This window comes from Microcebus murinus, chromosome 20 (assembly GCF_040939455.1).
Source record: "Microcebus murinus isolate Inina chromosome 20, M.murinus_Inina_mat1.0, whole genome shotgun sequence".
Taxonomy (NCBI): Eukaryota; Metazoa; Chordata; class Mammalia; order Primates; family Cheirogaleidae; genus Microcebus; species Microcebus murinus.
In genome coordinates this window covers 2482879-2510069 of record NC_134123.1, presented here as the reverse complement: position 1 = coordinate 2510069, position 27191 = coordinate 2482879, and the positions used below count along the sequence as shown (strand labels likewise).

At 35.7% G+C, this 27191-nt stretch overlaps 1 protein-coding gene across 3 annotated transcripts in view; it reads left to right on the top strand.

Moving 5' to 3' along the window:
* ITFG1 (integrin alpha FG-GAP repeat containing 1) overlaps window positions 1–27191 on the top strand; it is a 305254-nt gene that overhangs the window by 167364 nt on the left and 110699 nt on the right. For all 3 annotated transcript variants that reach the window (XM_012773847.3, XM_075995608.1, XM_075995609.1), the window contains exons 11-12: window positions 8745–8895; window positions 10391–10499. In XM_012773847.3, the coding sequence (XP_012629301.2) occupies window positions 8745–8895; window positions 10391–10499 (260 nt within the window). The remainder of the gene's footprint in view (window positions 1–8744; window positions 8896–10390; window positions 10500–27191) is intronic.

Below are 27191 nucleotides of genomic sequence, written 5' to 3'. Positions count from 1 at the left end.
TATCTTTGCATTCCCTAAACATGTTGTTCAAAGGGCAGAAGTATTTAATTTTGAAAAAGTACACTATTTCAGTTTTTCTGTCATAATTCCAATTTTAGTATCATAACTAATGAATCTTTAAGTAACTCAGAGTCACAAAGATTTCCTGTTATATTTTGCCCTAGAAATTGTATCGTCCTATAGGTATTACATTTAGGTCTATGATCCATTTTGAGTTAATATTTGTATATGTTACAAGGAATAAATGCAAATTCATTTTTTGTAAATTGTTCCAGCACCATTTTTTCTGCTAAAATTGCCTTTGATCTTTGATGAAAATCAACAGACAATATGTGCGGGTGTATTTTTTCACTCTCTGTTCCAGTGATTGACTGTATCGATCCAATACTCCATCTTTGCAGCAGTGCCACACTTGTTTGGATTACCGTTGTTTAAAATGGGTAGTGAATTCAGATAGTGTAAGTCCTCCAACTTTATTCTTCTTTTCCAAGGTTATTGGCTGTTCTAATTTGTTTACATTTTTAATAAATTTTAGGATCAGTTTGTCAATTTCTGCAGACATAATTAAAATGTCTGCTGTGATTTTGATTGGGATTACATTGACTCTATAGATGAATTTAGGGATAATTGACACCTTGATAACATCGAGTCCTCTGACCAGGAACATGGTGCATATATATCTCTTCTTTTATTTTAGATCTTTAATTTTCTTGGCAGTGTGTTCTACTTTCATTGTATAGGTCTTGCACATCTTTTGTCAGAGTTATAGGTGTGTTTTCTTTTTCTGGTTTGTTTGGGTGTTTTGTTTTGTTTTCAGAGACATAATCTCGCTATATTGACCAGGCTGGTCTCAAACTCCTAGCCTCAGGTGATCCTCCTACCTCAGCCCCCCTACTAGCTTGGACTACAAGCATGAGCCACTGTGCCCAACTAATTCTTTATAATTTTTAGAGACAGAGTCTCGCTGCGTTGCACAGGCCAGTCTCAAACTCCAGGCCTCAAGTGATCGGGTAAGCTCAAGCCACTACACCCATCTTGTGTTTTATAGTGTTGTTGTTATTATGACTGGTACTCTTTTATTTCAATTTCTAATTGTTCTTGACTCTTGTATTTGCCATATAGCTAAGCTTACTTATTAGTTCTGGTAATATTTTTATAGATTTAATAGGATTTTCTAAATAAGTCGTCATATAATTTACAAATAAAGATAGTTTTACTTCTTCCTTCCAATCTGGATGCCTTTTTCGTTCTTTCTTTCTTATTACAATGGCTAGAACTTATAGTACATTGTTGAATAGAAGTGATGAGAGCAAACATCCATGCCTTGTAAGAGTAAGAATCTTAGGAGGACAGCATTCAGTCTTCCACCATTAGTATGATGTTCACTGTAGGTTTTCTGTAGATGCCCTTTACAATGTTGAGAAATTTCCTCTATTCCTAATTTCCTGAGAGTTTGGGTCAGAATTGGATGTTGAATTTTGTCAAACGCTTTTTCTGCCTTAAATGAAATGATCATATGCTTTCCTTTTTTAGTTTGTTAAACTAGTGGATTATATTGATTTAATTTTGAATATTAAACAACTTTCCATTCTTGCAATAAACCCAACATGATTATGATTTTTGTCTTTTTTATATACCTGCAGTCTTCATTTTGCAATGTACTGTGTTCACTGAAACATGTCTTGTTACCAGAACTGTGTCCTCTTTCTGCAAGGTTCACTGGTAATCACAAAGCAGAGATATGATTCAAAAATGCACCAGTTTCAATAACTGCTACTTACTGTGCAAAGCAAGATCTAACTGTATTATTGAATTTGATTTACTAGAATTTTGTTTAGAAACTTTGTGTCTATCTTCATAGTCTGTAGTTTTCTTGTAATTTCTTTGATTTTGGTGCATAATGCTGGCTTCATAGAATGAATTGAGAATTATGTCTTCCTTTTCTGTTTTCTGAAGAGTGGTGTCGAATTGGTATTATTTCCTTAAATATTTGGTAGAATTCTTCAATGAAGCCATCTGGGTCTGGAGTTTCCTTTTTGAGAAGATGTTAAACTGTGAGTTCAACTTCTTTATGTATTCTTGAGTAAGTTTTAATACTTTTGTTACTTCTAAGGAATTTTGTCCATTTCATCTAACTTGTTAATTGTATTGGCACAAAGTTTTTCATAACATTCCCTTGTTTTCCTTTTAATACCTATAAAATATGTAGTGATGTCAACTCTTTCATTCCTGATATTGGTACTTTGTGTCTTTTCTCTTTTTTATTTTTTCAAATGGCCATTTTGGCTGGAGATTTATCGATTTTATTGTTCTTTAAGAACCAGCTTTAGTTTTCTTTGATTTGTCTCTTTTTCCTGTTTTCTAATTCATTGATTTCCCTTGTTATTTCCTTTCTTCTCCTTCACATTTTATTTGCTCTTCTATTTCTAGTTTCTTACAGAAGAAACTAAGACTTCCATCTTTGATTTGAGATTTTTCTTCTTTTGTCATATAGGGATTTAGTTCTATAAATATCTCTCCAAATACTACTTTAGTGGCATACCACATATCTTGATGTGCTGTCTTCATTTTCATTAAGTTCAAAGTACTTTCTCATTTTACTTTTTATTCATGGTTTATTTAGTAGTATTTTATTTAATTTCCAAATATTTGGAGATTTTCCGGATATCCAGTTATTGATTTCGAATTTAATTCCATGATGATCAGAAAACATACTTTGTTTAATATATATAAAAGACCTCAATTCTTTTATATATATTGAAGCTTATTTCATGATCCAGAATATGCTCTATCTTGATGAATGTTTCCTGTGTACCTCAAAAGATTGTATATTTTGGGATTGTTAGGTTATATTCAATAAATGTCAGTCAGGTCAAATTGATTGATAATATTGTTTGAATCTTATTTATTCTCATTGGTTTTATGTATTTTTAGTCTATCAGTTATTAAAAGAAGTGTATCAGAATCTTTGACTATAGCTGTGAAATTGTCTGTTTCTCCATGCAGTTTCCCAATTTTTGTTTTATATAATTTGTTGCTGTGTTATTAAATGCATAAACTTTTAGGATTCTTATGTGTCTAGATGAAATGACTTCCTTTTATTATGAAATGACTCTTTTTATTCTGGTGATACTCTTTGTTGTGAAGTCTACCTTATCTTTTATTAATATAACCACTCCAGCCTTCTTTTTAATTTGCCTTAGCCTGCTATATATTTTTTTAACATTTGTAACAGCTTTACTGAGATATAATCGCTTACCATACAGTTCACTCATTTAAATTCCATAAGTCAATGTTGTTGTTTTTTTTTGGGGGGGGGGGAGGGGAGTTGTTTTTTAGGGTTTTTTGAGACAGAGTCTCACTCTCTTTCCCAGGCTAGAGTGCTATGGTATCATCCTAGCTCATAGTAACCTCAAACTCCTGGGCTCAAGCAATCCGTCTGCCTCAGCCTCCCAAGTAGCTGGGACTACAGGCATGTGCCACCATGCCCGGCTAATTTTTTCTTTTTCTTTCTTTCTTTTTTTTTTTTTAAGAGAGACAGGATCTCACTCTTGCTCAGGGTGGTCTCAAACTCCTGAGCTCAAGCAATCCTACCACCTCGGCCTCCCAGAGTGCTAGGATTACAGGCGTGAGTCACTGCGCCCAGGCTCAATGGTTTTTAATGTATGCACAGAGTTATTTAACTATCACCTTCAAGTTTAGAACATTTTTATTACCCCAAAATGAAACCAGTACCCATTAGCAGTCACTCCCCATTTTCTCATAATCCCCTTAGCCCTAGGCAACTACTCATCTACTTTCTATCACAATAGATTTACCTGTTCCGGACATTTTCTATAAAGGGAATCATAATATATAGTCCTTTGTGATTGGCTTTTGTCACTTAGCATGCTTTAAAAGATTCTACTGTGTATAATACATTTCTTTGTATCGCCAAATAATATTCCATCATATAGATATACCACATTTTGTTTATCCATTCATCAGTTGCTATTTGGATGGTTTCTACCTTTTGGCCCCTATAAATAGTGCTATTCTGAACATTTATCCATATGAGTTTTTGTAGACATATATTTTCATTTTTCTTGGGATATACCTAGGAGTGAAATTCTGGGTCAATTGATAACTCTCTGTTTAACCTTTTGAGTAACTGCCAGGCTGGTTTCCAAAGCTGCTATACCATTTTACATGCCTCCCAGCAATGTATGAGGTTCTAATTTCTCCACATTCTCTCCAACACTAGTTACTATCTATCTTTTTTTATTATAGCCATCCTACTGAGTATGAAGTGATGTCTCACTGTGATTTTGATTTGGACTTCTCTGGTGGCTAATTTTGTTGAACATGTTTTCATGTGCATATTGGCCATTTGTATATCTTCTTGGGAAAATGTTGATTCAGATCCTTAGTTCATTTTCAAAATTGAGTTGTCTTATTATTGAGTTGTGAGAGTTTTTTTTATATATTCTAGATACAGGTCTTTTATCGGCTATATGATTTGTTCTCTCATTCTATGGATTGTCTTTTGCTTTCCTCATGGTGACTTATCTCTTATCGTCACTTTTACTTTTTCTTTATTTATGTTTTTATGTTTAAAGTAGATGTTTTTATACAGTATATAGTTGAGTCTTAGTTTTTTAGTCCATTCTGACAGTCTGTGCCTTTTAATTTGTTTGTATATCAAGTCAACATTGATTTGGTTAAAGTCTACTATCTTCTTATTTGTTTTCTTTTTTGTTTTTTTCCTCTTTCTGCTTTTATTTGAATTAGTTGAATATTTTTTATGATTCTGTTTCATCTTTTTGTTGACTTATTAACTATAAATCTTATTTTGGTGGCTGCTTTAGGGTTTATACATCTTTAACTTATGTAGGTCTATCCTCAAACAATATTATACCTCTTTACACAGTTTCAGAACCTTACAAAAGTATATTTCTGTTTCTCCTACTCGTGATACAATTTTATCACCCATTTTACATCTACTACATTATTAATACCACACCATGTTGGGTTTTGTTTGTTTGTTTGTTTTGACAGCCAATTCTCTCTAAAGAAAAATAACAAGAAAAAATCTTTTCTACTTGCCTACATATTTGACATTTTTAATGCTCTTTATTTTTTGTGTAGAATTGTCATCTGGTGTCATTTTCCATTTGCCTGATGGACTTCCTTTATCATGTCTTATAGTGCCATAAAGAAAAATATAGGCCAGGCGCGGTGGCTCACGCCTGTAATCCTAGCACCCTAGGAGACCGAGGCGGGCGGATCGTTCAAGGTCAGGAGTTCGAAACCAGCCTGAATAAGACCTTGTCTCCTAAAAATAGAAGGAAATGAATTGGCCAACTAAAATATATATATACAAAAAATTAGCCGGGCATGGTGGCGCATGCCTGTAGTCCCAGCTACTCAGGAGGCTGAAGCAGTAGGATTGCTTGAGCCCAGGAGTTTGAGGTTGCTGTGAGCTAGGCTGATGCCACGGCACTCACTCTAGCCTGGGCAATAAAGTGAGACTCTGTCTCAAAGAAAAAAAGAAAAGAAAACAGAAAAAGATAGACATAAATAACTACATACATAGTAGAAACCTTTTAGTAAAGGATACCATAAACAAAATTTAAAAAATAAAAGTCTGGGAAAAAATGTGTACAAAACATCAAAGTAATAATAACAGCAATATATACTAATAATAACAGCATTTAATAAATGTGTACTGTGCTATACCAGGCACCATACTAAACACTTTACCATACATTTTCTCATTTAATCCTTACAATAGCCATTTGGTAATGTGTTATTATTACTTCCATTTTACAAATAAAAATATGAGAATAACAGGTAAAGAGCTAAAGTCCCTAACAATCAGAGATATAAAAACTCAATAAGAGAAAAGTTGTTAATTGGTAGTTCTCGGAAGAAACATAAATAGCTGATAAACATAATAGCAATACTCAGCTTCTCTCACAATCAGGAGAATGAGATCATTTTTAAGCTATTCAACTATCAAGATTAAGAAGCGATATTACTAATATTGGCAAGATATGAAAGACACACTCATACACTATTGGAAATATAGATTGGTACATTTCTAGAGGGCCATTTAGCTTTATCTGTTGACATTTAAAATATGCATGTCCTTTGGCCAGCTGACTCTCATCTGGAAATCTTTCTATAAGTTCCCAAAGAAAAGTACCTTATCCGTGTGTGTGTGTGTGTGTGTGTGTGTGTGTGTGTGTGTAATATGGAGAACAGTTGACAACAACCTGACCGTCAATGGCGTAGTGTTAAGACGAGTGATGGCATAGCCCTATGATGGGGTAGCCAGTGGAAAGAAAGAGACTGTGAAGAAACAGGCAATTCACTGGACTAACTAACAGGGGACTTAAGTTGTTACAACTTCTCGATAGGGAATTTTCAATAAAGTCCTTAGTCAGACTATATTCCTTCCCCCTACTTGTATGCTATATTATATAGTAGAAAGAAAATAGTTACAGAAAAGTATGTATAATAGCACCCAATCAAATATGTTGTTTTTTGTTTTTTTAATGATATACGTACATATTTGTATGTGGCTAGGTCTGGAGAAATACACACCAAATTGACAATGATCATCCCTGGAAAGGAAGGATTTTGACTTTTTAAATGTTTCTGTTACTTGAATTTTATAATAACTTGTGTAATCATTTTTTAAAAAGAATTTTTTAAAAGGTACATTAGTTGTAATTGCCAAGAACACACAGAGAAACTGACTCAAAAGGACCATGACCATTTCTTCCCAAGAGTTTCCAAACCAAATGTATCAAGGTTCTTCTCTCCCAGGATTAAAATAGAATTTAATTTTAAAGGTAAGGTTCTAGGTTCTACCTGTAGAGACCTCAGCAGAGTTCAAAATAACTGAACTTTTATGGGCCCTGAGTTCCACGATATAAGACCAGAGAAGCTAGTGAACTCCATTATGATCTTTACAAACTCGTATAAAAAGTTAGGAATGATGTTTTAAATTGCAATAAGGATTTTTGTTATAGGTCGTTGTTGTATATTTGAAATTGTGATCAGAGTTATAATAATGAAATCTGTGCAGTAGTTTTGAATAGGGAAATAGAGGCACATGCTTGTTCACAAGGTACCAATATGATGCATTGATTGTAGAATATTGCAGAAAGGTGCTTCTAACACATGTTCTCATGTTTTAATACAATCTCCTAACTACAAAACAGTGTGTGGTGCATCTCTGTGAAATAGCTAGTAAAAATTTTTAGCTAAGAAAGTAGGATGGGTAAGTTACTTGGAAAAATACTATAAATTAGAATTTAAAAATTAGTTTTCAGACAGAAGACAAAGAAGTCAGTTATTCTTTCTAATGAAAGAATACTGTTATATGTTAGGTCTTCAGCAAAGTTTTGCAAGTAAATGTTACGATCTCAGAGATTATTTTCATTTGTTAAAGAAATGGTCTGTCCTTGCCCATCTCTGTCGATATGGAAGAAGAAGAAAAAAGAAATGGTCTAGTAAACTATTTCTTTTGGAATTTTTTATCTAGAAAAAGAATTTAAAACCAAACATATATATTTAGTATACATTATGCAAATTGAATATTTTGTGCATGGGTTTCTATGCTGCATTAAACACTTAGAAATTTTCCTTTCTTATAATTAAGCTTTTTTTCCCTTTTCCAAATCACCCAGACCCAAAGTAATATTTTTATATAAAAAAAAGAAATCTGCCTTCATGGACTTATTTAAAAGAATTATTAGAGAAAAAATTGAGCAGTAATAGAATTTAAGCCCTATAGTCTGTTACTTTTTATGTGCATAGAGGAAGGTGAAGGAATATTTAAATATATTGGAACAATACCTATAAATAGGAGCCCTTACATAAAATCATACTTTACAAAGGTTGATTCTATATCTAAAGAAAATATTTTTACATGGCATTGTGTTGCACTCCATAATAAGAATGATGATAATATAAACATTTTCACTGAATACTAACTGGATGCCAGGAATTGTTCTAAGTATTTTCTATTCACTATTTCATCTTAACAACCCTATGCTGTAAGTGTGCTTCTCACACAGCGTACAGACAAGGATCTGAGAGGTTAAATAACGCACTTAGGATCACATAGCTACTAAATGACAGAGCCAGAATTTGAATCTAAGTAATTGGGCTCCAGAATCTAAGCTCATAACCACTTTGCCTATAAGTAGGATTCAAGAGGGAGGACTTTGTGGTTATGCAAAGTATGATGCTTCTATTATGTGAAAGGTGTAATACCTACCGTTCTGCCTATTATAGCAGCTGGAATTCTATCCTTACGGATTCACTGCTTTGGGTTTACAAGACTTGGGAATATCAGGGTTTTCCAATTAAAATGCGTATGTTCATAGAGGAGTACTACACATGTAAATGGATAATGACAGTGTACAGGAAGTCAGTAATGGTGCACAGCATCGATGACTGTGGAGTAGCAAAGGAGGAAGGAGGGATGGACTTGAAATCTCCATGTAAAAGAAGAGAGGCCAGCAACTAACTAGCCTACAGAATCAGATGATTTCTGCCAAACATTGAAGAAGGATAACCAACAGTTTTTTTTAATGACAGTATAATGTTCAATAAGATGGGGGGATTTTTGTCATATACTTGCACTGTATACCATTTTCATCTCCTTTGATTCTGGGAAATACGGCACAGCTGACACTATACCACATCGATACGTTATGTTAACTAAATGCCTTTCCTTTGTCATACAGCAATCAGCAGGCCTTTTTACTGGAGAATGTCCCTTGTAATAATGCAAGCTGTGAGCAGGCACATCGAATGTTTAAAGTCTACTGGGAGCTGACAGACCTAAATCAAATCAAGGATGCCATGGTTGCCACCTTCTTTGACATTTATGAAGATGTGAGTTCAGAGCTATCCTGTGTGTTTGGAGTTTAATTGCCATCTACCTCCTCTCCCTTTAGCTTCATCCCATTTGCCGAGAAAATGTATACAACATAACAAAAGCAAATGAGTTGATTAAAGAAAGCCACTTTTAATGTTAAATGGCAAACTTACTGATGTTATTGGTTGATCAGTAGAGTCAAATATGAAAATTCCTCCCATATCTCATTTTTTGCTGATTTGGATTAAACCACTAAAGAATCTTGCTCGGAAACTGGCAAATCTGCATGTTCAGCAGTAAACAAAAGCACAGCCACCAGATAACAGACCCTTGAATCTGCACAAGATCACAGAAGAATGAGTTCAGTACTCACTTCTATCTTTTTGAACTGGAAGCAGCATCTGTTTCCACACCTTCTTGTGACTTTGTCTTTGGTTGCTAGGTGACTTTGTGAAAGGCTTTTAGAGTTCTGATTTTCCCCTTTCTAAAGTGAAAAACCAATTTTCCACTCAGAAAAAATAATAAATTATGAAAAAAAAACAAGTTATATTCTGGAATTAATATATCACAGTAAATCTTTGCAAGATAATTTGTTTTAAAAAGTTAAATGCCCAATAGGACATTTATGTCTCCATTTACCCCATTTTGGGTTCCATTTTGTTTTGTTTTTTCTAAAGCTTATTCTCAATTATATGATATTCAGGCCCTTGTTTCCCTCTGTTTCTCCTGTTATCAAATCTCATGTTATTTTAGTTTTCAATAGCAATTTCCAAGCACAAAAGTAATCAGCAGAAATATTACAAGGAGAAAAATCAGGAGAATTGATTACAAGTTATTTTTAAATTTTTGTACATCAAAACATCATAAATGAAATTTATAATTTTTTAAATCTAGAAAATAAATTTGCTATGAAAGAGTCTGATAATTAATATCCTTTTATATAAAGGGGTTCATACAAACTGATAAGTTACCAAAAACTCTCTGGAAAAATAGAAGACAGTGATTTTATAGGAAAAACCCAAGTTGCTAACATGTGAAAAAATATGATAAATGATCAACCTCATGAAAAGAGTCAGAAGAATGTCACTTTAAATTGACCTTTTTTCCTTCAATAAAGTGAGCAAAGCGTCCTCCTTTTCTAGGAAAAACAAATGGTAATGTGCAGTTAGTGGCAAGGGCAGATAAAAAGGTATTCTCCCTAATGATTGGAAAGGATCTAGTAGTCTATATCATGAGCCTTTAAAAATTCATGCAAATATGATGGGAAGGAGATATACCAAAATGCTAACAATTACCTCCAGAGACTAAAGTTACAGAGTTTTTCATTTTATTTATATTTTATTATTCAAAGTTATATGCATGTGCTGTAAATATTTTAATAGTAATTTTATTTTAAACAGATTGAATAAATAATGTTTACATGATAAATGTAATATGCCATGCATTATAGTGGTCACTTTTTTAGTTGGTCTAGTAGCTTATTCTTACCGTTTTTGTTTGTGTTTTTTCCAGGGAATCTTAGATATTGTTGTCCTAAGTAAAGGATATACAAAGAATGATTTTGTCATCCATACACTAAAAAATAACTTTGAAGCAGATGCTTATTTTGTTAAAGTCATTGGTGAGTATTTTAAGTATTAACATTTAATTTTGTTCTCTCTCTCTCTATCTGTCTCTGTCTTTCTGTCTCTTCTTGCACATATTCCAAAGAGCAAGGACACACACCTGTCTGATCCACATTCAACCCTCCAAATCAGGAAATCAACTTCAGTACAATGCCATGCTATCTATATATATAGACCTCATTCAGATTTCACTAGCTGTCCCAACAATGACCTTCTTTTCTTTCTGTTCCAGTATTCTGTCCAGAAATATCTATTGTGTTTAATTGCATTTAATTTTCTCATCTTATCAGACTTCTTCAATCTAGATTTTTCTTCAATTCTGTTTTTCATGTCCCTATCAGTTTTAAAGAATATGGGCTTTACTTTCTGTGAGGTAACCCTGTTTACTCATTAGACAACTCACATCATGAGTTCTTTGCAGAAATTCCACTGCAAGGAATTGCAGAATTGATGCTGTGTGCTTCTCAGTGCATCATATCAGGAAGCACATGATGTTGACCTGTCCCACCACCATGATGTTGACCTTGCTTACCTGGTCGTGTTGATGATTACCAGGTCTCTCCACCTTAAACTCACTATTTTCTCCTTTGTAATTGATTAATATTTTGTGGGGAGATACTCTGGTATTACTTTAATATGCTTTTCCATATCAAACCTCTACCTTCTACTCTTAGAGTCCATTGATAACTCCTACCTGAATCAACCTTCTATGTTTATCAAATAGAGATTTTCTGTTCCCATCATTCCTTCTACATTTATAAGTTGGCATTCTACTGTTCATCTTTTACCTCCTTTGGCCTAAGCCCAGAATCAGACATTCAAGGACCCCTGGTTCCTTTTAGTAGAGAATGGTATTTCAAAACCCACCTCTGGATATTGAGTATGCTCGTTGCTGCTGGGTTATCATTTCTCCCAGGTTCTCTCAGTGCACAGAGCAGCTAAAATACAGGTATGTCTTCACATGCATACCTACAGATATACTCATCTATAACTATTTTTACATCTATTTATATTTATATATACTGTAAAATAATGAATTCATAGCAGTAATTCCATTTCTAATCCAACAGAGCACTTCAGAGTTCTTTCTAATCTTTTCTGTATTTGTAGATATCTTTTCTAGCCATGAGAAACTTGCCTTCTGTCATCCTCAGTATGCTGCTTACTTGTTCACTATAACCAATCGCCAGCCATCTCCTCCACTGATACCCATGTTTGTTGTAAAGACCCTGTACATGTTTTGTTAAGTATATGCCTATTTTATTTTCTTTGGAATGGTTATAAATATTATTGTGTTTTTAAGTTTTGTTTCTACAGGTTTGTTTTTAGTATATATGAAAATAAAATTGGTTTTTGTGGGTTGATCTAATATACTGCAACCTTGCTCAACTGACTTACTGGTTCTTGGGATTTTCTACATGGACAAACATGTCATCTGCAAAGAGGGATAATTTCATCTGTCTCTTCTAAGCTGTATGCTTTTATTTCCTTTTCTTGTGCTTACTAGAATTTTCATTACTGTGTTGAATAAGATTGGTATTCACTTTTATTAATAATAACAAAACATCCTTGCCATGTTTCCAATCTTAAGGGGAAAGCATTCCATCTTTCACCATTAAATATGATATTAGCTATAGGGCTTTTTTGTAGATGCTCTGTGGCATATTAAAGAAGTTTCCCCTGTTCCTCATTTGCTGAGCATTTTATCATGAATTGCTGTTGGAAGGTGACTGTTTTTGTGTTGCTATTATTATAGCCAGCACCAAGACAGCCATATCAGTTCATTTGTCGACAAAATGGCATATGTAGTTTGTAGAAATATTTATTACCATTTTAAATTATCATAAATAGCTGAACACAGAAAAGCAGAATAGTGAATAAGCATTGATATTAATTCTTTTCTTTTTAATTCTGGGAGATAAAATTGACAAAATGCATACCCTTCTTTTCTAAACAGCAAATTCACTCTTATTTAATCTGAGTAGCTCCAATCTTCATTATTGCTGCAGACATAAAATACTGATATATGAATCTAATGACCATTTTTATACTTTTATCATCCATTTGATCATCTCCTTTCCTTTACCATTTTCAAGAAGGTATTATTTGGCTATTATTGAGCTAAAAATACTAAAATAAACTGTTTATTTGGTATGCTACTAACTTACGTAGGTTGAAATATATTTTCTTATCTCAGTGGTTTTTCTTCAACTTCAAACCTCTGGATGACAAGGAATCTACCTCTATTATGACAAGGAATCCTTAAAACTTTTGCTAACTCTAACTGTATATGTAATTATTATAGAATAACCTAGTTCAGTTAATTAAATAAATAAAAGGGCTGTTGGAGTAAGAGTTTGAGGATAAATTACTAAATCCAGTACAGCCATTTGACTGTTGCAAACTTTGGTTCTCAGGGGGAGATTCAATAGGGTAATCATCTCTAGGATGAAAACATCTCAAAATATCTGTCTTGTGACCTTGGATCACTAGCATCATCCTTCTCAGTCAAATACAGCACACTTTTAGTCGCCATTTATTTTAGTATAACATATAATCTCCTTTCCTTCTTCCATCCATTCCATAATATTTGAGAAATCTAGGTTTATTTATTTGTGTCATTTGCATTAGCATCTCTCTCTCTCCTAGTGTACTGTGATATTGAAAGCAACTTAAGGGTAGTGTCTCTCTTACTTGTCTTTTATGACCCAATGCCTAACAGGTCCTGGAGGCATTCAGGAAATTTCTATCAAATGAATGGCCAGCTCCCTTTTGAGGCATGGAGTGACTATTTTGATTTAAGAATATTCCCTTCTCCTCTAGTATTCAGGCAACATTTGATGCCTCTGACCTCATCTTGTATGTCTAAGCAGCACTCTACCAAAATGTGAAACCCTAAGATTAAGTTTTCTGATATCAGGGACCCAGCTAGTCAATAGAGATTGAAATGCCTTAGTGGATGAGTTACGCTTTCCTGGTTTAACTTCTCAAGTCTACCCATCTTTTTCAGATTTTCTATGGCTAGAAATGCATGTAATTTCCCAAGCTTACACCTAAAAAATGTACAGAAAGACTAACACACAATGAGTAAGAGGTGATTTCTCTCTCATTACCTGAATGAGATGATGTAAAAATAACTCCTTTACTTCAACCTAAAGTATATGTTACTTGCTTCAAGAGGATACATTACACCCTGATCTGATCACCATACATTATATGTATTGAAACATCACTGTATACCCCATCAATATCAAAACATTAGTATGTGCCCCATGAATATGTATAATTATCACTTGTCAATTAAAGATAAAATTTAAAAAATAAAGCATATAAATACAAAATATATATGTTAAAGTTAAATGAATAATTCTCTTTCAAAATGTTGTTTTCTTTCTATATAGTGAGTTATCTATAGGATTTGTGTTCTTCATTTAAGTGTTGCCATTATACTTTAAAGGAACCATTTTCTTAAATCTGAAGCTTTCAAAAAAACATAGATTTATGACTTAGTTCATCGGAATGCAGTATGTTAATGTGTGTGCCTGGATGGATTAAAGATGAGTCCTTTCTAGAACAGGCATTAGGCATTAAGGAATAAGGACAGAGATGGGAAAGGCCTCAGGAGGCAAGTCGAACCTAATGCAGCATCTCAGCAAGCTTCTGCTCGAACGCCTTGCAGTGAAGGTCTCTCACCTCCTCATAAAACAGCACAAGCTTCTTTTATAAATCAGTTTTAGTTATTAGAAAACTTATTCTACATCAAGTCAAAATGTGCGTGTTTACTTCTATTCATTGATACTCCTGTCGAGTGTATAGTAGACTCTTGATTAGTATCTATTGAATTAAAAAAAATAGTTCTAATAAAATTATTGCAGTTTTTGTTCTTAAAGCAGAGACCCTAACTTTTAAATGTAGTAACAAAATATTCAGAACATATAATGATCCTATTCAGGAAAAAGTAGACTTCTTTAAAAAATTAAATATTAAGACAACAAAGTGTTTCAGAATGAAATGACGTGTCTGAGGTTTTTCTTTAAAATAATCCAAGGAAGTAGAAGGTGGGGTGTAGATGAAACAAGTCTAGCTGCATGTCGTTGGCAGTTGTTGAAATTGTGCGAAGTGTGTGTAAGATTCGTTATACTATTCTTTCAATTTTGTGTGTATTTGGAATTCTCTTTGAAAATTTCCATGGTAAAAATTTTATTAAAAAAAACAAAACCCTGGCCTGGCGCGGTGGCTCACGCCTGTAATCCTAGCTCTTGGGAGGCCGAGGCGGGCGGATTGCTCAAGGTCAGGAGTTCAAAACCAGCCTGAGCAAGAGCGAGACCCCGTCTCTACTATAAATAGAAAGAAATTAATTGGCCAACTGATATATATATATATAAAAAATTAGCCGGGCATGGTGGTGCATGCCTGTAGTCCCAGCTACTCAGGGAGGCTGAGGCAGGAGGATCGCTTGAGCCCAGGAGTTTGAGGTTGCTGTGAGCTAGGCTGACGCCACAGCACTCACTCTAGCCTGGACGACAAAGCGAGACTCTGTCTCAAAAAAAAAAAAAAAAACCCTAAAGGACTCTTGAAAATCTCTAGTCTGGATCGTTTAAGAATCTCCAGCCTTTACAACTGTATTAACTCCCCTTAAGAAATAAAAAAAAAAAAAAAAAAAAAGAATCTCCAGCCTTTAGTGTTCTAACCTAAATCAGATTAGGTAGCACTGCTGTTGAAGTAACATTATCCTGAGGAAAAGATTCTCCACACATCACCAAGTTGAAACGCAGAGCTGGCCAATTTGGTGCAGGAGGTTTTAGTTTTAGAAAACAGGACAACTTTGTATTAAAGATATTAACATAGATATTAATAACATACTTTACAGAAAGGTCACAGGAAATTAGATACCAATTTAAAGCAATCATTTAGAAGAAAAATAACCTTCTAGTTGTTTTGAAATGCCTTTCTACTCTTTCCTTTGATTATTAGTTGTTTGCCTTAAGTCAGATAGTTACTAGTATGTAATTATCTTTCAAAGCCACCTACGATGTCCAGAGTTGATTTTGCTCTTAAATTAATTCTGTTATTCTAATGCTGAAACCAGCCTATACTAAATGTCACTGTTTTTCAGTTAAGGAAATTAGGGTACTTAAGCTTTTAGATGTGGTTATGGCAAGGCAAAACTCCCCTTCTTCCTATCTCTCCCTGCCCCTACACATAGTACCAGGAGGGTGCCCTGTGTGTTACAGAACTGTGGGATTCCTTGCTCTTCTGAATCCAAATTAATTCCTAGTCCTAATCTCTTTTTTTTCGGCATATTATGGGGGTACAGATTTTAAGGTTTCAATAAATGCCCTTTCTGCACCTCCCCCCACAAGACTGAGTTTCCAGCATGACCATCCCCCAGATGGTACACATCTCATATGTATGTATATACCCACCCTCTTCCCCCCTCGCACCTGCCCAATACCCTATTACTGTAGTACCTATGTCTCCACTTAGGTGCTTTTCAGTTTGCTGGTGAGTATATGTGGTGCTTGTTTTTCCATTCTTGGGATACTTCACTTAGTAGTATGGGTTCCAGCTCTAACCAGGAAAATATAAGATATGCTGTATCACCATTGTTTCTTAGAGCTGAATAGTACTCCATGATATACATATACCACATTTTATGAATCCATTCTTGGATTGATGGGCACTTGGGCTGTTTCCACAGCTTTGCAATTATGAATTGTGCTGCTATAAACATTCGAGTGCAGGTGTCTTTTTTGTAGAGTGTCATTGGATCTTTCGGGTAGATGCCCAGTAATGGGATTGCTGGATCAAATGGTAGATTCACTTGTATCGCTTTAAGGTATCTCCATATTGCTTTCCACAGAGGTTGAACTAGTTTGCAGTCCCACCAGCAGTGTAGGAGTGTTCTTCTCTCTCCATATCCACACGAGCATTTATTGTTTGGAGACTTTTTGATAAAGGCCATTCTCGCTGGAGTTAAGTGATATCTCATTGTGGTTTTGACTTGCATTTCCCTGATGATGATGTTGAGCATTTTTTCATATGTTTGTTGGCCATTCTTCTGTCTTCTTTAGAAAAGTTTCTGTTCAAGTCCTTTGCCCACTTTTTAATAGGGTTATTTGATTTTTTCTGGCTGATTTTCATGAGTTCTAAGTATACTCTAGTTATCAGCCCCTTATCAGATGTGTAGGATGCAAAAATTTACTCCCATTCTGTAGGTTGTCTGTTTACTTTCATGACTATTTCTTTGGCTGTGCAGAAGCTTTTTAGTTTGATCATGTCCCATTTATTTTTGTTGCTGCTGTGATTGCCTTTAGGGACTTCTTCATAAACTCTTTGCCTAGGCCGATGTCTAGGAGAGTGTTTCCAACTTTTTCCTCTAGAATTCTAATAGTTTCATACCTTAGGTTTAAGTCTGTTATCCAGCGTGAGTTGATTTTTGTGAGAGGTGAAAGGTGTGGGTCCTGCTTTAGCCTTCTACAAGTGGCTACCCAGTTTTCCCAGCACCATTTATTGAGAAGGGATTCTTTTCCCCAGCGTATGTTTTTGTCTGCTTTCTCAAAGATTAGATGGCTATATGAGGATGGTTTTATATCAGGATTCTCAGAGCTGTTCCACTGGTCAATATTCCTATTTTTGTGCCAATACCAGATTTTTTTAATTACTACAACTTTGTAGTATAGTTTGATATCTGGCATATTAATGCCTCCCATTTTGTTTTCGTTGCCTAGAATTGCTTTTCATGTTCGGGGTCTTCTTTGGTTCCATATGAAGCATAAAATTATTTTTTCTATATCTGTCAAGAATGCTGATGGGATTTTAATAGGCATTGATCTGTAGATCAGTTTGGGTAGTATAGACATTTTAATGATGTTGAGTCCGCCGATCCACAAGCATGGTATGGATTTCCATCTGTTTACATCCTCTGCTATTTCCATTCTCAGTGTTTCATAGTTCTCCCTGTAGAGGTCTTTTACCTCCTTGGTTAAGTATATTCCTAGGTACTTTAATTTCTTTGTTGCTATTGTGAAGGGAATTGAGTCTTTGATTTGGTTCTCAATTAGATTGTTCTTGGCGTATACAAATGCCTCTGATTTCTGTGTATTGATTTTGTATCCTGAGACTTTACTAAATTCATTGATCAGTTCCAGGAGTTTCTTGGTTGAATCTTTGGGGTTTTCTAGATACAATATCATATCATCAGCAAACAGTGAAAGTTTGATGTCTTCTGCCCCTATTTGGATCCCTTAATTCTACTTACTGTCTCATTGCTGCAGCCAGGACTTCCAGCACTATGTTGAATAGAAGTGGAGACAGTGTGCAGCCTTGTCCGGTTCCACTTTTAAGTGGGAATGCTTTCAGTTTTTCCCCATTGAGTATGATGTTGGCTATGGGTCTGTCATATATGGCTTGTATCATTTTTGGGTATGTCCCTTCTATGCCTATTTTCTTAAATGTTCGTATGATGAAAGGGTGTTGAATTTTGTCAAAAGCTTTTTCTGCAGCTATTGAAAGAATCATGTGGTCTTTGTTTTTGCTTCTGTTTATGTGGTGAATTGCATTTATAGATTTACGTATGTTGAACCATCCCTGCATCCCTGGGATGAAGCCCACATGGTCGTGATGGATTATTTTTTTTTGATAAGTGTCTGGATTCGGTTAGCTAAGATTTTGTTGAAAATTTTTGCATCTATATTCATTAAGGATATTGGTCTGTAGTTTTGTTTTTTTGTTACATCCTTTCCTGGTTTTAGTATAGGAGTAATATTCGCTTCATAAAGGTGTCGGGGAGGTTTCCGTTCTTCTCGATGTTGTGGGATAGTTTCTGTCAGATAGGTACTAGTTCTTCTTTGTAAGTGTGGTAAAATTCGGGTGTGAATCCATCTGGACCAGGACTTTTCTTTTTAGGGAGATTTTTAATTGCTGTTTCTATTTCAGCTCTTGAGATTGGTCTTTTCAGGGAATCTATTTCTTCCTGGTTGAGCCTAGGGAGGCTGTGTGTTTCTAGAAATTTGTCCATTTCCTCCACATTTTCCAGTTTGTATACATAAAGATTTTTGTAGTATTCATAAATTGTATCTTGTATCTCTTTGGGATCAGTTGTGATATCTCCTTTTTTGTTCCTGATGGAGCTTATTAGAGATTTCTATCTTCTGCTTTTCATTAGCTTAGACAATGGCATGTCAATTTTGTTTATTTTTTCAAAGAACCAACTTTTCATTTTATTAATCTCCTGAATAGCTTCCCTGTTTTCAATTTGGTTTAGTTCTGATTTGATCTTGTTGATTTCACTTCTTCTGCTGGGTTAGGGGTTGGTCTGTTCTTCTTTTTCCAGCTCTTTGAGTCGTTTCATTAGATTGTCTATTTGTGATCTTTTTGACTTTTGGTTATAGGCATTTATGGAGATAAACTTTCCTCTCAGAACTGCTTTAGCTGTGTCCCAGAGGATTTGATAACTTTTCTCTCCATTGTCATTTTGTTCATAGAATTTTTTTATTTCCATCTTGATTTCCTAATTTATGAAGTAATCATTTAGTAGGAGGTTGTTTAATTTCTATGTTTTTGTGTAGAAATGTGATTTCTGTTAGGGTTGATTTCTACTTTTATTCCACTGTGATCCGAGAAGGTACATGGTATGATTTCTATTTTTTTTAATTTCTTAAGATTTAGTTTGTGTCGTATGATATGGTCAATCTTAGAGAATGTCCTGTGAGCTGATATTCAGAATGTATATTCAGTGGATTTGGGTAGAATGTCCTGTAGATGTCAGTCAGACCCAATTATTGTAGAGTTTTGTTTAAATCCATTATTTCTTTATTAATTTTCTGTTTGGAGGATCTGTCTTGTGCCGTCAGTGGGGTGTTGAAATCTCCAGTGATTATGGAGTTGCTATTAATCCATTTGCTTAGATCTAGTATGGTTTGCTTTATGAATCTGGGTGCACCTCAGTTGGGTGTATATATATTTCAAATTGTTATCTCTTCTTGTTGAACTGTGCCCTTCACCATTATATAATGACCCTCTTTGACTTTCACTACTTTTGTTGGTTTAAAAACTAAATCGTCTGAAATTAGAACTGCCATGCCACCTTCTTTTGGCTTCCACTTGCTTGGAATACGGATCTCCACCCTTTTACTTTTAGTCTATATGCATCCTTGCAGGTTAGATGTGTTTCCTGAAGGCAGCATATACTTGGCCTGTATTTTCTTATCCATTCAGCCAGCCTATGTCTCTTGAGTGGAGAGTTCAAACCATTCACATTTATTGAGAGAACTGATAGGTGAGGTAGATTACTGTTCATTCTGTTGGGTTGGATGTTGTTGCTTTGATTTCTCTCTTGAGCCATTGTATTATCTGGCCTTTAATCTTTGGGTTTTGGTTGTTTTTATATTCGTGAGTTTTTATTATGGTGTTCTGTGAGTAACACTGTTTTGAGTACTTCTTGTAGGGCTGGTCTTGTCTTGGTGAATTCTCTGAGACTTTGCTTATCTGAGCATGTCTTTATTTCTCCTTCATATACGAAGCTTCGTTTTGCAGGGAATAAGACTCTATGCTGGGCATTGTTTTCTTTCAGAAGAGTGAGAATGGGTCCCAGTCACTCTTTGCTTTTAGAGTCTCAGTAGAGAAGTCTGATGTTATTCGAATTGGCTTTCCTTTGTGTGTTACTTGTTTCTTTCATCTTATAGCTCTTAGAAGGGCCTCTTTAGTTGATATTTTGGTCAGTCTGATGACTGCATGTCGTGACGTCTTCCTGTTTGCATTGAATCTCCCAGGGGTCCTCTGAGCTTCTTGAACTTGTATATCGAGATTTTGAGCAAGACCTGGGAAATTTTCCTCTATTATATCTTCAAACAGCTTGTCCAACCCTTGAGTGTTGTCTTCTTCCCCTTCTGGCAACCCTATGACCCTCACAGTAAGTTTCTTCACATAATCCCACATCTCTTGTAGGCTTTGCTCTTTTCTCTTGTTTCTCTGCTCTATCTCTGTGACTGCTCTATTTAATTGGAAGGTGTTATTTTCAATCTCTGAGATTCTTCTGTTTGATCTACCCTGTTCTTGAGGCTTTCCACTGAATTTTCTAGTTCCCTGAATTGATTCTTCATTTCCAGGAGTTTGGTTAAACTTTTCTTTATTGTGTTGATTTCTTTAGTGAACTTTTGTTCTGTGTCCTGGAGGCTTTTTGTGGTTTCTTTGTATTGGTTATTGAGTTGTTCTTGCAGGTCATTGAATTTTCTTATGATCCACGTTGGAAATTCCTCTTCTGTCATTTTGGTTGCCTCATTTCGGTTGGTTTCCGTTTCTAGGGGGCTGGTGCTCCTCTTTGGGGGTGTGTTTTCCGTTTGGTTCTTCATATTTCCGGAGTTCCTTCGCTAATTTCTTCCCATGTCAATCAGTTGTTGTTTCTTTCCTTTAGGTTTTCCTTTGGATATTCACACGCCTTGTTTAGTTTCTGAACCAGTAGGTGGTGTCTGTGGGTGAGATTCGACCATTCCCTGTATAATGAGTCAGTAGGTGCCATGAAAACGGTGTTCAGGATGTCCTCCTTGTCAGTAGGTGGCACTTGCTTGGAGGAACAGGCTACGCTGTTGTTTTTGTGTCCTGTTATCAGCTCTTGTTCTTGTAGAGAGGCACTCTAGTGCCTCAGGTGGTTGGTGGGGCCCTGCGACCTCCAGGTGTGTCCTTTTCTCCCCCTCAGTGAGGGCAGGTCTGGGAGTGAGTCTGGGCGGAGCTGGATTGGGTAAGCCTGCCCTCAGGAGCCACCAAATCTGTTAGCAGTGGTCAAAGTTCTGTTGTTTGCTTCTAGGAAAAGCTGTCAGGGAGGGGCTGGAGTGGCCCCGCTCAATCAGAATATCTGCGTGTGGGGGTGGGACTGTCCGAGACCGCAGTCTGTAGCAGGCCTCGCTTCTTTCCACCCTCCCCAACTCCTCAGCTACTCCTCGGCCTCTGCCAGCAGGCCAGACCACAGGCCACCAGGTCTCCCCGGATTGATGCCAGCCAGGAGGTTCCCTGTGCAGTAACACCACCTGGGCTGAGCGCACGGCCTCCCTTTGGGGGGAGGGTTGCCCTCTAGGACGCTGATCTTCCCCTGAAGGCACACACACCTCAGTAGGCTGTTCGGGTATATCCCTTCTGTGCCCCGGGCAATGCTAGACCTTGGTGCACGGGATCTGGTCTGCAGATCTGACCTCTGGGTCCCAGAGTTCAAACTGTATCCCCACCAGGGAGAGGAGTGCCAGTACCAATCGCCCACGAGGAGCCCAAGCCAGGTCTATGTCTCTCAGCCTCAGGGTCTGCTCCTTTCTCCTGGGATCACCGTGCCAGCAGCACCTGGGAGGGCTGGCAGGTAGGGAGCTCAGAGATTGAGTGTCCCTGAGTCAGCTGTAGGGCCCCAAAAGGGAAGGTCTCAGTTCCCTGTAGGTTCCTCTGGCTGGTGGCTGTATTGTCTCTCTCTCAGCACCCGCGGAGAGTGTTGGGGGAGGGGAGAAGGAGGTAATATGGCGCCTGCCGTGCAGCTCAGGTCTGTGCACAGGGAAGTGCCCTGCAGGAGTTGGGAGCCTGGTTCCACGTCCGCTACTGGCTTACCACTCACTGGCGGCAGCCAACTCTGAGCTGGTGTCCGCAGGTCTCTCTACCTGCTGGGGAGCCCACCAGCAGTCCGAGATGCAAGGGGCGGGTGAAACTTGGCGTATGCACCTACCCTTCCCGCTGGTCTCCATCTGCTCCTGCGGTCTCAGCTTCCAGTTGTCCTCCGCAACCTCCTCCCGTGGAGTCTTCTGGGGTCTCAGGTACCCCTCCTTCCGACCCTCATCTGCTGTATGCTCGTCTTCTTGCTTCTTTCTTCTAATTTCTGCTAGAATCTGTCTTTTCTACAGAGACATTCTGTCTGGCGGTGTTTCTCATCCGCCATCTTGATTCCCCCTAGTCCTAATCTTTTCTATTATTCCTGTCAGATTACATTTGGAGGTTCTGAATCCTAATTCTATTCTATTAGAATTTAACTCAAGTTTCTGAAAAACATATGAACCTTTATTGCCCTTAACACTTAAAATTGTAACAATATCTTCACCTTATTCTCCTTGCCTGCCTGTAGATTTTATTGAGACATCATGAAAGTTTAATTGCTGGGTAATTAATTTTGTTTTACCTTTTATGCCTTGTATTTTATAAATTCTTTCTTAACAATTTACAACCATATCAATAATTAAACTTAAATTTTTACCAGTTATTACCACCTTTTTTCTTATATTCCACGTTTCCCTTTCTTCATTCTAATTCCTATTTCTTTTGCTAGAGTACTTCCTCAAGCAATTTTAAAAAAACTATACTTAAGTTCGTATATTTTCTGAGTATTAGTATGTCTTAAAATATTTTTTCTTGCCTTTACATATTAACATTACTTTTGGTGGTGTAGAATTTTATAAGCATTGTTCCATTTTTTTCTTCCATGTACAGTAGTTCCCCTTATCCATGGTTTTGCTTTCTATGGTTTCAGTTGCCTACATTCAACCGTAGTGTGAAAATAGGTAAGTACAGTACAATAAAATAGCTTGAGATAGACCACATTCACATAACTTTCATTACAGTATATTGTTATAATTGTTCTATTTTATTATTAGTTATTGTTGTTAATCTCTTAGTAGCCCTAATTTTTAAATTAAACATTATCAAAGGTATGTACTTACAGGAAAAACACAGGGTCCATAAGATTTGGCACTCCACAGTTTCAGGCATCTACTGAGGCCCTTCGAGTGTACCCGTGTGGATGAGGGCCACTGAAGCACAGTAGTCCTTAGGATGCTCTCCTTTTCCTGCACATTTTGTTTAGGGGCCATTTATGTGATTACTCACTTAGTCTTCCTTCTTTTAAGCTGTTGTTTTTCTTCTTGTGTCTGAGGATTTTTCTCTGCTTACAGTTCTAAAAGAAATACCAGTGTTGGTAGTTAATATGAATGGCAAAAGCTATTGTGTCACCAAACAATTCTGCCCAGCAGACCATTGCCACAACACCGTGTCTCCCGTCTCCATGCAGGAGCTCCTGTGGGGCTGACAAGCTGGAAGCCAACCAGAGATAGAAGCTGTATTTGAGCAAAGTAGGAGGTTGAGTTTTCAGACAGCACAGCAAAACTGATGCCTTAGAGTTGAACTGCAGCCACCTTCTCTGTGAGAGTCACTAGTGGGTGACACTGCCAGAGTCCCTGACTTACTTGTATAGCCTCGACCAGGGGGATTGTCAGGCTCTCTGAGAATGAGCAGAGTTGTGCTTTCCAGGAGAGAAGGAAAGTTACAGGGAGACACTCACTGCCTTGCTGAGTCTTTTTGTGTTATTTCATCCTGTAGGCTCAGAAGTTTGTGTTTGGCAGCACTCTCGTGTTATTTAGGGCACTGTCTAGAAGGACCAGCAAATCTCCCACTTTACTTTGCTAGCAAGAACACCACATGACAAATGTAGCTATTCCTGTTATGAGCCTCTGGCCCAGATCCCAGAGACTTTCAGCTACCCCTTCTTTCCCTGGCCCCACGACGCCTGCCCATGTTCCCAGCCACTGCGGCTCTGAGACAAAAGGTTTTTCAGTGGTCTGCTGGGGAGTCCATCTACCGTCGCCCCAGGAGTTCTCTGAACTTGTCAGCACAAATTTGCTCTTTTCTCAATGTTATCCATCTATTCTATGTCCATTAGAAAGTTCCCAAAATATCTGCTGTTTATGTTATACATGTTTAATCATTGCAGTGATACTTAGGGAATTAAGGGAGATAAATATATGTTTTTATTTGAAATTGTTTACTAAAAGTTCTTTCAAACATATTTATCTAGAGCCCATATGTTTTTGTGTGTCTTTTAAATTCTCTTTTTAAACATTTATTTATTTTATGCTTATCGTATATAGTGTGATGTTTTAATATGTGTGTATATTATAAAATGATTAAATCAAGCTAATTAACATATATTATCTCTCATACTTACCATTTTTTATCTAATACATGTTTAAAGTCAAACTTCTCCTAAATTTAGCAAAAATTTTAACAAATTTATATATGTATAAAATATATTTATATGTACATGTTTATATATTTATAAAACATACAACTACCACATTTGTTATTTAACATATTTGTACACATAAAGAACAGGGTTAAAATTACTCAAAAGATCACTTTTCACTTTATATATTTACATATTTAAGTTTTCTACAAAGAGCATAAGATTTTATAATTTAAAATATAACAAATGAAAGATAGATAACAGACCAAAAAAATCTTTCCGTAGACTGTCTAAAATAACATCCAAATGGCAAGAATGGTGGGGGTGGGACTTGATTTCACACATGAATACAAAAGTTGAGTAATTTGTAGGGAGGTTGTAATGTTAGTTTTGTCTTCATGTGTCTTAAAGAAGCAAACCAGTATCTTGTTGACTAGAATAATACATTGCCAGAAAGATTTTGAAGGGTTTTCCAGAATTTATAGGATAAGATTTGTGGTCAAATACCTCTTGTATTTTGGGTCTCCTACCTCTGCTATGACACTTCCCCTCTCTTTGCATTTCCTTGAAATCTGAGAATTAAATGTCTAGAAATTAAAAAAAAAAAATTCTCTTCTTTGCAGAGAACAAATATGAAAAATTACCCATAATCCAGGCAAAGATTTTTTACTTTAAACACTGTAAAACCATTATACAGTATTGACCTTCACAGCTCTGACTTTATTCAACTCATCCCTCTCCCAAGCGGCACATTGGTTTAGTGTTATAGCATTTATTCCTGAGTATTGCCAGAGTTTGGTTTTAGTTCCAGCATTTGTATTGTAAAATAGCTAATATAAAATGAATCACAAAGCTAGATGCCAAATTTTTATATTTCTAATATCTTTAAGAATACATGGCCTATAACATATAGTGTGGTTTAACATGAAATGTTAAGAGCCTAAGCATTATCATTTAAGAAGAAACTCAGGAATTGCACATCTCAGTAGCCATGATTTAAACTAATTAAATCTACTAATAACCAGTACTTCATATAGATCATTAACTATTTTATTACTGTTTTCTATTTACTTTTGTGAACAAACTATTTTCATATGTATTTTATTCATCTTTTTTAAAAACTTTGGTTTTAAAAGTATCTAGGAGTAGTAGAAATTACTTTTTGGAACATTTTATTTTAAAGGACATAAAATGTTATAATAATTGTATATAGAATTTTGTCATATGATTACAGATAATATATTAATATAATTACAAAAATTTATGAAATGTTAAAAATCCTTAAACTTCTAGATTATAGTTTAGCCAAGATCAGCTAGTTAGTAGGAAACCATTTAGTGACACTTTAAATAAGCAACCTAGAGAGATACTTAAAAAACAAACAAACAAAAATAGCCTTTTAAGAAACTTACAGGGGCAAACAACACAAGTAGTAGAGGGTTGGAATTATTTACAGGTGTCTGTCCTATTAAATTTCCCTTTTCCATAATGGGCCCTTTATGTATTGTAGCATACCTTCCCAGTTGTTATTATAGTTGCCTAAAAAAATAAGTTTTACTTCACTCATAAGCATGTACTTTTATATAAAAAATATAACTGTCCCAATTTTAGGTAGTGGGCTTTTGCTATAAGATTAGTAAATTCAGCCTTGGAACATTTATTAGAGTTTTGGGGTGTTTGTTGTTGTTGTTGTTGTTTTTGGTTTTTTTGCCTAACTAAAGCACAAATGATGATATTTTTATTCCAATATCATTAGGGAAATTACATTCTTGCACTCATTTAATAGACTACTGGTACTTTTTACTTGTTCTTAAGCTTGACATTACAGAGTCTTAAAATTGTAATTTCAGGGTGACATTTGTAGAAATGCCATCTGTCCGTCCTTTTACTTTTTTGATGATGTTGGAGAACTTTAAAGCATTATTTCTTTTTTATTGGTAATGTTTTAGTTTGGTATTTGTTTTGTTTTCTGGTTATAAAAATAAGACAACCTATTGTGAAACATTTGAAAAGTCTGGAAAAGTATTTTATTAAAGCTTTGCTCTTTGCCACTTAATAGATACAACTACCATGAATACTGAGTATTCTCTGCTTGCTTCTGCTGGCTCCTGAAATTCCAAGCACACCAAAAGAAGCTGTAGTAATGAAAGCTGATACTTTTAAATCCTGGAATCCAGAATTATAGAATCTATAATTTGTTTTAGAAACAAAACAACAATAGCTGATATTTATTATCATGTGCTGTTATCTTCTGCTAAGTGTTTTACATGATTGTCTCTTGTTATAGTATCCTATATATGATAATTTTTAAATGAAATACCTGACAATATATTTCTTTTTTTAAATAACATAATGTTACATATTATACAAGGAGAAAGAGAAAGCAGAAAATTGCCTTACAGAATAACAAGTTACACTCCTGGTTTTGCTTTGTATTTCTGAATCTTACTGTAGAGAAGATGTGTCACCTTGATCCAGCCTCATTCAGACCCTAGCTCTTCAAGGCTCTCTGTTCTCTAGATAATTTTGTCACATATGAGCAAACTTATACAAAGGGCCCTTTAAACACAGACCTCCTTCCTCTGTGCTAAGGTACAGTATCAAGCACCTGAACCTACCTAATAGCAGTTTAGATCCAGCTTGGAATTATAGAATTTGGGAGTTTTTAAAATATTACAAATTATTTAATCCAATTCTAGTACCTTAA